The 11,832-nt window shown below is 36.4% G+C and overlaps 1 protein-coding gene across 3 annotated transcripts in view; it reads right to left on the bottom strand.

Annotated features, from left to right (window-relative positions):
- The window catches only part of PRKACB (protein kinase cAMP-activated catalytic subunit beta), a 39,610-nt gene extending 34,118 nt beyond the window's left edge, over positions 1–5,492 (bottom strand). The window contains exon 1 of one of the 3 annotated variants that reach the window (XM_026853792.1): positions 5,295–5,492. In XM_026853792.1, coding sequence (XP_026709593.1) covers positions 5,295–5,481 — 187 coding nt within the window. In that variant the 5' untranslated portion in view covers positions 5,482–5,492. Of the gene's footprint in view, positions 1–1,724; positions 2,121–5,294 lie in introns of those variants that run through there. The other 2 variants (XM_026853795.1, XM_026853796.1) reach the window with 2 other exon arrangements.
- Between the last annotated feature and the right edge of the window lie 6,340 nt (positions 5,493–11,832).

The following is an 11,832-nucleotide window of genomic DNA, read 5'->3' as shown; positions in this document are numbered from 1 at the left end:
CCCCCCCAGTCCAACCAATAAGACACCTGTAACCTCTTTTTCACCTGGCTTGTAAAAAATTTATTCCCTTAAAATGACTCAATCATAACTGAATACCAAAAAAAACCCCACCCAAGCAGCAAAATTCAAAATTCATAGAACTGATTTCCACAAACCTTAATTCCTGTTGGAGCTATAAGCTAACTGTAAGAGAAATGGAGACAAAGGTGATGGAGAGCCCAGTATGGTAACTGGTGAAAAGCAGAGACTGTTTGACCCAAACCCAGACTTCTCCATCAGCTGCCGAAGGTGGTGCCTGCTGTCGAGGAGGCTCAGTGAGGCTGTAGTTTCAACCCCACTTTCCAGACAGGCCGAGCAGGGGCAGGTTTTGGCAGGGAGGTCAGGCTGCCGCCACGTCCCTGAGGCATGATCATGGGCCGGCCATAAGCCTGCGAGGGCACACCAGCTCCCGGCTGCCAGCATCCCCGCTGGGCTGCGGGGAGCACACGCGGGAGGCTGGGCCACCTCCTTCAGGGACAGCCCGCATTTAGGTTTACTTGAACAGCCATGACACATTATGGAGATTTATGTTATAGCATGTAAAAAGTTCTGAACCCCTGTCCTGTATCTGTACCAGTTCTGACATCTGTGTATTGTACTTGGAATACTGAGGAAACGACAGCCACACTTTTCATTTCAGGGAAGTTGACCTCAACACATTTCTATGAGATAAGTATATATAAGCTGATATTAGATAAGGCAGTGGGATGAATCCTCCCACTCTATCTCATGCCATGTACAAAGTGAAACCTTTGTAAAAATGGTCCTTTAAATTTAGAGGCTAAAGCAAAACCACAAAGACACACGCAAAGCCCATATACATGACTATTTTTTCTTTTCAAGCAATTTCTAACCGTCTCAAGGCATTTTCCAGAGCTCCAGACTATCTGTTTGAAACAAAAAAGCATCATTTCAGCAACTAACATATCTGAGCTTTTTGCAAACAATTTGCAAAGGATATCTCTAAGGAAAAAAATGTACAGAGTTTATATATTTAGATACGACTTTCAGTAATATTCCAAGCAAGAATACAGTACTTCATAATTCCATTACATTCAAAGTACCTTATAATATGTAGTCCCAGTGGTTTTAGAAAGCAAATACCTGCCCGGTAAGTTTACTAGATCTATTATAGTATCTCATTTCAAATGAGACTCCCCTCCCCTACTTACATGAATGACCTCAACTATTCTGCTATCCCATCGTTTAGAAAGAATAAAAGCCACAGAAGAATAAGCTGGTTCAGATGAAAAACAACAAACGCCAATTTAGAATTTTTAGGTGGCAATTATCATTTCAGAAGGCCCCTCTGATTCATGTAATTTCACATAAAAGAATTTATTACGAGTGGCACAGAAAATTAAGTGAGACGATATGTATATCATTTTAAAAAAATCTCCAAATCAAATTCTGTGCCTAATGATTTGTAACATTTATTTTTAAAAGACAGCTTTAAAATAAAATTTCAAATACTACTACAGTTATGCAAAGCAAAATGGTTAATAAAAACTGCAAATCTTTAAGACTAGTAATTTTTAATAGAAACCCACAGTGAGTCGATTACAAAAACAAAGAGATCACTAGTCGATGCAGCTATGCAGACACGAAAGGGAAACCTGGTAGATTTTTCTTGATTGTGAAGACTGAACAAAAAAATAGTGTCAAAGATAATAGAAAAGACTTACCATTCATGCTGAAAAGCTAGTTTTCAGAAACATATTGCTCCTAATATTAATCCAACAGTTGATGAAGTATGTTAATCTCTATCAGATCAGTGCTTCAAGCTCTAAACACACTTATACACTAACTGGAAAGAGAGAGCACACAGAATCCAGAGAGCTGTTCTTCCTTATGAGCTCCTTGTGATGCAAAAAACTATGAAGCACAAGATGCCAGTAGTAAACCAAAATCAATATTCAGGACACGGGTATTTGGTTTTGCTCATTAACTACTTCTGTTCTGACCAATGCTACCTATTCATGTCTAAAGCAACTCAAAATGGCAGGGGGAAAAAAGCATGCAAACACCAGGAGGTTTTAAGATGTTCTCAATTATATCAAGCACTGGTTGTTTCCATGGCAACCTTAGACCAGAATTATCTGTTGACTTGTACCCAACTAGTAGTTATTCTAAAGCTTTAATCAATTCACACAATGTACTCTGTACATTTTCATACTTCACATGTATTTTTCTCTACACACACACACATATATATATAGTAATTATTCTGCTAAATCTCTGTAAGTCGTTCCATGGTATTTGAAAGTATACTGATATTATTTTGAACCAGTTAGAGACCAAATAATATTCCTTTGACTATTCATCACCCATCCATTTCCAATGTAGAGACTATGAAAATGACAGAAAAATGCACTAGTGGTGTCTCTTCTGACCATGTCAGTTACCCAAATTGTTGATGTGTTCTCTTACTGTGCACAGATTTGGAAAATATTTGCATCAGTTCAAGAATAAAAGACTCACAGTGATCTTACTGTCTCTACATTTGAAACCAAGCAGCCTCATTCTCCTTTCCCTTCCCATTTTAATTTTGCAAAGAACAACAAGCAACTAAGAAACAAAACAAAAAACAAAACATAGGTTCCATATAGTTGCAAGTGGTCACAGTCAAGACATAAACTAAGAATGAAATACATCATTCTGATGACCACCATCACATCTCTTTCATCTTTTGGCTGTGCAGCACAACTGACCTGGTTTCCAGTTCAGTTTGTACAATCACATGTGTGCTCAGTCAGCTTTTTAAAACTGACTCCAAGGCCCACGGTATCTTGAGCCACCTCTGCCCTACTGGATTACAAGAATTTTACAAAACACATTCAATGATTTCATGCACCAACCAAGAATCCAAGGCACTTTAGAAAAATTGTATGTTTTACATAACACAATAATTAAAGAAGTTAAATTTCAAAATCAACCACTGAAAATCCCTGAAAGAATAGACTACATGGAAAATTGCTCAAACCCACACCACTAGGTGACTGACAACATAAAGTCCACCCAACAAGCAGCAGGCCCTTCCCCCTTCAGCAAACCCATAGCTTCAGCAGTAACTGCTTGCAAAAGGACATACATAGAAACAGACCTGTTACAGTATTTCATTGCAGCAGAAGGTATAAATACATTAACTTCCTTTTCAAATGGCTTCTACCTCAAACCTAAAACAACAAAAATTCTGAGAAATCACTTTACAAACTTTTTTTCAGGAATTAAAAAATTGCTTCTGCCTCAAACTTCAAGACTAAATCAATGCTATCCACCTTGTAGCTTCACCTAAAACCTTACACCAACATTTCTAAGTTGCAGTGATTTGGGTAGAATAGTAAAAAACAAACACCAGTATGTTTCTAAAACACTGTTTATTGATTACACTTTCTGTGAAATTCATATAATTCAGTGACCTTATGCAATTCTAGGACATTGAGCTCTCAGGTAAAAACAAACAAAATAAGCAAAACAAAAAAAACCACCTCTGTTTCTCTTTCATTTTTTCATGAAGAATAATCACAGATTATGTCTTTTTCTGAAGATATAATTAGGAGTCAGTAGTAGACAGAAATAGTCCCTCCACTGTACTCCTTATCTTCTACCACTCCTTCGGCTACAGTAATAGTGAAACAAGAATCCTGAATCATAGACCTAGTCCATGTGTACCTACAGTATTTTTCATTATTTCTAAAAAATAATCTACAAATTGAGAGTAAAGGTTCAGGATAAAGACTCAAAATTTCACCCCAAAACCAAAACTACATGATCAACCACCATTCAGCTACCAGCTCAGTAACTTTGGCTCAGAAAAACTGCATGCAACCACCGTGCTTCGCTATGACTTAAAATAGCATTCGTGGAACAGCCATTTTCACCATGTTTATCATCAAGAGACACGACAGTCCATTTCCTCATCAAGCATGACATACAAGGAAGCCTGCCTTAAATAGAGGGGAAAAAAATAGTAGAGACTTATGCACAAACAGGTCACAATTTTTAAGTGTCAGTAGGTCAATACCATTTTTTTCTTCATGTTACATAAACAAAAATGCTTGAGTGTTATTTTTTTCAAATAGCTATTTATATAAAAAAGAGCTTCTACATAAACACAAGTATGTATCTATTTTTACCAAGCTGAAAATGTTTTGCAGAAGTGGAAGCTCACAATTTATGCACTTTCATCATTTATCTTCCCAACAAACTAGTCGATCCTTTCCCATCTCATTTGGGAGACCTAGATTTAATCTATTTTAGGTCAATGCATTAACACCTTTTTGTTTCCATGTTTACTGCTTATCCTCAGAGAACAGATTCACTCCCTACTCATGTAATATTTTAAATTGCAAGCAGGGAGATATATATACACTGATTTTCTTCATGGTAACACTGTGATGCTAAGCATTTCTAATAAGGCCTATTTTCAACTGAAATAATTGTGCTATCAAATCCATCAATGAATCTGAAATCTGGAACAAAATTATCATCAATTACCATACTGTAGCATTTTAAAACCAGTATCTGACCAGAGAAACAATAATTGCTCTGCAAATAATGCATGGCTATAAAAGAAAAAATTATAATCAAATGTCAATTTATTTAGATTGTGTTTTTTTAAAATCTCTTGGTTTTATTACTCAAAATGCAATAATGAAGTTTTAATCCACATAAATAATAAACTGTTCACTAAAAAGAAATTAAAGCTAATGATAGTCAGCATTCCTACACTAAATTAATACATAATAGTTAAAACCAAACACAATTTTATATTGTTTACCACTGTATAGTGTTCTGATGTATACATCCCTTAAAATAAAGCGATGAATGACAAGAAGCCCTATAATTAGAAGTTTAACCTGTGTAACAATGTCTGCTTATTCCAAAGTTTAAACATTACAATCATTAATGAGTTTTCTATTTCTGCTGAACTAGCTGATTTAATTTGAAAAAAAAGTAAGCAATTTCTAAGTAAAAATTGGGGTGGGGGCTTGCCAAGACAACTGTGTTTTAAGTGAAAAGAAGGGACAAGTAATAAATTCTCCTGACAGCCACCAGTCCATGAAGCAGCCCCCCATCTCCCCCTGTCTGATGCACTATGCTGTTTGTCAGATTAGTATCTTTAGGTAACAAATTGTTAAAATTGCCCCTGGAATGTATCACAGATCAGTGTTCATATTTGATTACAAACACCCAAGTTCTTAACTTACTAGGCAAACTGAAGAGCGAGTATCTATAAAAAAACCCTTACTTACTTGATTTGTCCCATAGGACGGCAAGTTCAGAGCAATGTTGGCTCTCATTTTCCAGAGCCACTCTCTGTTCATGTGCACCACTCTTTGAATGCCTATGGAAAAGGCGATTAGCAAAACCTTCCAGCCTCTGCAGCGCTGTGGCCGTCCCTGTGCACTGGTTACAAGGTACCTCCTTCTGAGCTGCCATCTATACACACTGGCGACTTTTACAAAAACAAAAGAGAAAATATCTGAAGGGAGCTGGACAACCCAGAGCCACTAAGAGCTATGCATGTGTCAAGCTTCCTGTATGCAGTATTTTCTAACCACTACTCTCTTCTACTTCCTGTTAAGAACAGCTCTATAATGTACTGGTTTATACTGCTAAAAGTCTCTTTTCATGTCAATCAAAAAAGTGTTTGGTTTTTTTTTTAAAAACACGCAATAATTGCTCTAGCATGTGTTTTCATAGCTTTTTAATGCATTGCATTTTATATTTGAATATACATTTTACGTTAATATACTATAAACATTTTGTTCAGAAGATCAGAAGGCAGATTTCTTTTTCATTTACCACAACCATACGTGAAAAAAGAAAAAAGTGACTATTCCGCAGTTCTTCCCCTGTTACTAAGATGGAGTACTACCATCATCAGAGCAAACGTAACCAGCTGTAATCTAATCATTAGTAATCTCATGTTTTCAACTGAGCAACTTTTCGAAGCTACTTGCAGAAACAACTTTCTAAGCAAGCAGATTACTTGCAAAAACTGAATATTATTTTATTATTGGGGGAGTGAAAAGTATTATTTTCTTCCTTTGAGAAAAATCAGACTGAAGTTGAATTCTAACATACGTATAAACATGCCTGCATTATACGGATCCAAACTAGGTTCTACTTACTCCAAGAATGATCCAAATGCTTTTAACTTTTTTAGGAATAAAGTACTGGAACAACCAGTGCTGGCAGATCCTTATCTAGCAGTGTGCGCACTCTCCCAACCCCAAAGGCTGCTGGAAGGAGAGTCACAAAGTCACAGTCACCTGCTCCTGACATCGCTTATGTAGAAGCTTTGCATGTAAGTCTCCTGGAATTGTGTAAGAAAGTTTTTTCATTCACAAGAAATCTGAGTATTTTCAACTGTAGAGTAAGTCTAAAAAGCATCATTTTTAATGGCACAAAACACAGGGAAAATAAATTGAAAGCTGTATTTAACATTAAATTATACTAATTTGCAAATTATGTAATTTTGCATGCTTACAATGGGTAATACTAAATATTCATTTTTGTGAAAATGGAAACACATACATTAGGCAGGTTTCCCAGTATACCCTCTGATCATGTAAGATGTGGCTTCTTAAAAATTTAGGCTATTCTTAAGAAAGATTGAAATAACTTTTCCGCAATCTGTCTCCTGTCTTACAGTCAACACGTGTTAAAGACATACCTCTCATTTTTCACCACCATACTTCTCACTGAATAGTTTTCAAATGTCAGCAGATATCCATCCTTGGACATTACATAACTATTTCATAACAGCTCTGTGCTTCAGAAAAAACCCACGATGACAAACCGCCTATGATAATGATAAAACAATAAAAATGTCGAGGGACAGACTTTACAGATTTGGCTATGTTCCTCCTAACGGGCACTTCTCGCAATCAGCCTCAGTCAACAAAGCAGTTTAAATCTCTAGACTCTATGCAAAGCACAGAAGTGTCCTTTGCTTTCAAGCTTCAGATATACGCTGGAAATGTAATTTCTTTCTCCAGCACCTATTAAAAATTTGGAATCAACTGTCTAAATGCTTGCATTTTGCACACTTGTTTGCAAATCTGGAGGAACATCCAATATCTTGTTGGTGACCATGCTGCCCTCCCTGGTCAGGGTCAGGTGCTGCAAACTTCCCTGGATGGCAAGGCATTACAGATGCTTTTCCATCTTATGCTTTCCAGCCTTTAACCTGCTTTGTTGCAAGATCAATGCTGATTTCCACAACATCCCATCAGTTCAAGGCTCTGCTGCCAGAAACAAGAGCTAGTGAAGACCATGGGGATCTGTCTGCCTTACCTAGGGTCACAAACATGCAGAGGGGATATATTATGCCATATATAACTAAACGCTTTATGACAGAATAATGCTATGCCATCTTCTATACAGCAGTATAAGAAATACTTGGACAACAAGATGCTTATTTCCCTGCCTGGTAAACTTCTAGGGGCTGGAAAGCCCCTCTGGAATTATACAGCCATGCTCCTCTGTAGCTGATCGCAAGTCTCTCGGAATTCAGGGAATCCTTCCAAGAGACTATTATTTTCTCTAACCTTGGCTGTTTTCTCCAATAAACAAAGCCACCTGGTATGATGGTGTGCTTGTCTGGTCTTTCCCCTCTCCCACGGTTCTGAGCCTGCACACTATTGTCGTCTTATCTTTTACACAAATCTTCAACTAAACCGTATCATTTCCCTGATCTGAAAGAGAGTACATTTACAAAATTTACATCACTTCACATTATATAAGTTAGAGTCTGCCAACCCTCTAGAGTCAATGGAGAGATGCTGTAACTGTCAGGAGAGCAAGTCTGCCCACCAAAATTCAGAGCTCCAAATGCACCCAGGTGACTAAGCCTGGATGCTTGAATTAGTGCCAAAAATAGGAAGCAGAAATATCCATCACAGAAGTGACTGGTTTAAGTGAAGACAGATTATCAAAAAGGGATTGTTAGAAGATATCCTAAGAGAAAACCTAGTTTTGCCAGGATTTTACAAACTACTGCCAAACAGTGTTACAGAAATTCTCCTGTACATGCAAAACATGAGAAGAAAGTACTGGTTGTATTTTTACACAGATAGTAATACACTTTTCTAATCTAGGAAACTTTTGGCAATGACTGGCAATGCCCAGTGATAATACAAAATACTACCACACTGACTTTCTGTGAAGCTCACATCCCACGTGGACTTCAATGTCTTCAAATGAAGTCCATGATTTTTAAAGGTGCTACATCCTATTTGCTTTTACTTAATCTTTCATTCTGTTGACATACCAATCTTCCAAATCTATGTAATGTTAATTTATTCACACCAAATATTTTGTTCCATACAAAGCACAGGATCCATGAGCAGTAAAATACTGACCAAAAGCTCATTAATCAGGAATGGATGGTGCTTTATCAAAGACAAAATTATGTTTTTCTGCTTCTTAGGATTTCCACTTGCTAGCCAGTACTGCTTTTCCTTAGAACAGTTTGTAAATCTTTCAATGCAATTAAATGCTTACACAGACATGCGCAAACAGACTTGAGGTCATCTTGCTCATGCTCCAAGCTGGAAGACAAACCTGAGCCAGCTTTGATCTAAACCGGTACAGTCTTGTGGTTAAGCTCATACACCCTTCCAAAAGAGCAAAAGCTGGCTGTACTCCCGCAAGACCAGGAACATCCAGATGTTCTACCCACTATCCAAGTGCTACAAAAGTCAGATGAGGTGCATGTCAACCTCTGTGTACAGGTAAGACCCCTATAATATCAGGCCTGATTAGGATGCATTTAACCTTCACTGAATAACTTTTACAGTCTCTGTGGCTTAGGAAACCTTTCTGTTACAGAAAAAAATGGCCTTCCTCAGGTCAGTTATTTAAAAAGCCATTAACGTTTGAAGACATTAAGACTAGTCAGTTGCCATCCGGGTCTCCCATTCATTTTACAAGCTGCACAGTGTTGAAGATCCCCTCCTGGTTCATATTTACTTCAAAATAAAGCCAAGCTGCCCGGGCTACACAGTGTATGTGCTACCTGGTGTATTGCCAGGCATCTCTCAACCTTGGTGACTGACCGAGTAACATTGGTGCAGGTTCTCAGTGCCAGCATAGTGGTTCCCTTTGCCTGCAGAGCTCCATCTCTTCCAAGGCACTGCCAAACACACTCAGTTCAAACAAGCTAGGTATAGAATTTAAGGAAAGTGTTTACACAGAAAAATATAAGAGAGAGTTGCTTCAATGTTTCTAACTGGTTTCTAAAATTTCCATTTTACAAGAGATAATGAAGCTCCAACTTCTCCTTGCAGCCAAAATGAAATGTTAAGAATTTCCTTTAGGCATAAATTTTGTTTGCACTAAACTCTAACCACTAAGTTTTAGCAATATTTTAAACACATTAAAAAAACCCAAAGAGGTGGGTAAGAGATTCAGCTATGAATATGAACATGACATGTGTAAATTACCATATTTTGATAAATAATATTTCAGTGAAAAATTCTAAGGTGCTCTCCCACAAATTTATAAAAAACAACATAATGATGATAGCCATAGAAAAGGAATAACATTGTGTCCTCTAATCTGATAAAGGCAACAGAACCATTTATACTTTTACTGGTGGCCAAACCATAACCTTGTTGCACTTCCCAGTGGGTGATGGCCAGTGTATCTCTCAACCACAGGTAAGAACACACAGCACTATAACCCAGCCACAGACTCAGATTCTTGCTGAAAAACAATGAGGAATAATGAAGCTATGTGGACAATTTATTTTTTATAATCTCTGTTAAAACATAATTTCTCAAAGAAGAAATTCTATCCTATCAGTCAAGCCTTACAAATTAAGGATTAAGAAAGAGAGCATTCTTCTTTCCTTGAAGAGCCTAGATGGTTGAGTAACAGCATGATTTGTACAGTCCTGCTTTAACTGAATACACAAACATGCAAAATTATAACTTAAAATTATTTAAAATGTTTCCCAAGTAAAGGTTACAATGGAATTCCTGAATTTGAAAGAAGTACAAATAGAAAAACATTTAAAAACTACAGCACACCTATGTATCTTTGAAATGTATTTACTTCTAGGATCCAATGCCATACTTCTTAGTTTCATACACAGAACTGAAATTCCCTCACACTGTCAAAATTGGGAGTGTCTTCTCTAGTGTTTAATGAAGGTTAACAATGTATATGTTGCAATCAAAAACATACAGGAATTTTTAAGACAATTAACAGTATTCCTTGACAAGGCCTTGAAAAATGGATCCACGATGCAAAATAAATTTCAGATCACCTACAGCTAACTAAAATATAAATCTTGTTTCAAAATCTTGAAATCTAGTATTTTCCTGGTTATCTCTGAAGCTGAGTCTCTGCTTGTTTACGCATGTTCTACTTCTCTTCAAGAGCTATATAAAAATATTCTATTTTCTGATTTAAAAATCAGTATTTCTCCTTTTCAGCACAAGCCTTCATCCAAAAGACATACTGTGACATTTTCTGCATATTTATTTTGTGTGCAATCTATGGAAAAATAACTTAAAGAAACCTTATAAATGAATAAAGAACTATTTTCTAGAAGTTAAAGACAGTTTATTTATTTGCTTTAAAAACTAATCGTTTGATAAAGCACATCTTTTCCTTTATGCATCATTTATTTCAACAATGAAAATCCAACTTTAGTATTTATTATTACAAAGTGAGCAATTATTTGATACAAAGTGTAAGAGTTCCTCCATTTTTAAGAGCTTGAGGATCTTGCTGAACTTAGTAGGTCGTGTATTAACCAATAAAATATTCATAAGTTGAAAGATGCAGCCAACACATTAAAAAAAGGGAAAATAATTGAATTATCTAATTTTGAATTAGTAAATAATAAAAGTTTATAGGCATTGATATACTGAAGAACCTAAAGAGTGCTGTGCTACAAGCTTCAGGAAATATGTATGATGTTTTTCTAGTTGTTATATAAAGCTTGAAAGAAAAGAAGGTAAACCAAAGTATACTGATAGCCATTTCATAACTAAAAAATAAAAGAAAATTTTCTTCAGAAATTATGTAATTAAAGACAATCCATTTTGAGTCTTGCCAGGCATGTACATTTCAGAAAGAATAAGGACAGAAATAAGAGGCAGAAAAAGACTTCTTGATAAAGCAGATGTATTTGGATTTTCAATATACGTCCAGCACTATGACACTAGCTTGCATTTCTTTTTAAATGCAAGGAAAGAAGAGCAGATTTGCTAATATCGTACAGATTTAATGTCTTTCTGTTTTGAAACAAAGATTTTTCAAAATGTATATTGTGTATTTCAAAATGTAACCAAAACCGAAGACAACCAATAATTTCACTAAAACTCAAGAAAGCAAGCCCATGCAGTCTTAGTGTACCATTATGTGTACATTTTTTCTAAAAAGGTTAACCCTTACTAGAGCGCCCCAATGAGATCCGTACTAAGGCTGGGACTGCAGCACTTCTATAAATAGGACTGCCAAGAGGAAGTTGTTGCTATGGAAATGCTGGTCATAGTTCTATTTTGACTCAGTAGACCTCTACTGGCATCTGCTGTACACAAGCTTAATTGCAGCAGATAGCTAATACCTTCTCTCATCAGGAAGCATAAACTAAGGCTTGCACAGTCCAACAGCATTGTTTATTCTTTATCCATGATGATACAAAAGGAATAAATAACTAAGAACACAGAGGGGGAAAAAAAAAAAACCCATAAACTCAAACCCTCCATGTATTTACCATCTGATTTTTCATACGCTAGCTAAAAGCTCTCACATTTCCCATCGGTTTTC

This window comes from Athene cunicularia (genome assembly GCF_003259725.1).
Source record: "Athene cunicularia isolate RWA chromosome 8 unlocalized genomic scaffold, athCun1 chr8_part1, whole genome shotgun sequence".
Lineage (NCBI taxonomy): Eukaryota > Metazoa > Chordata > Aves > Strigiformes > Strigidae > Athene > Athene cunicularia.
Note: the sequence above shows the minus strand (reverse complement) of the source record. Positions and strands in the feature narration are given on the sequence as shown.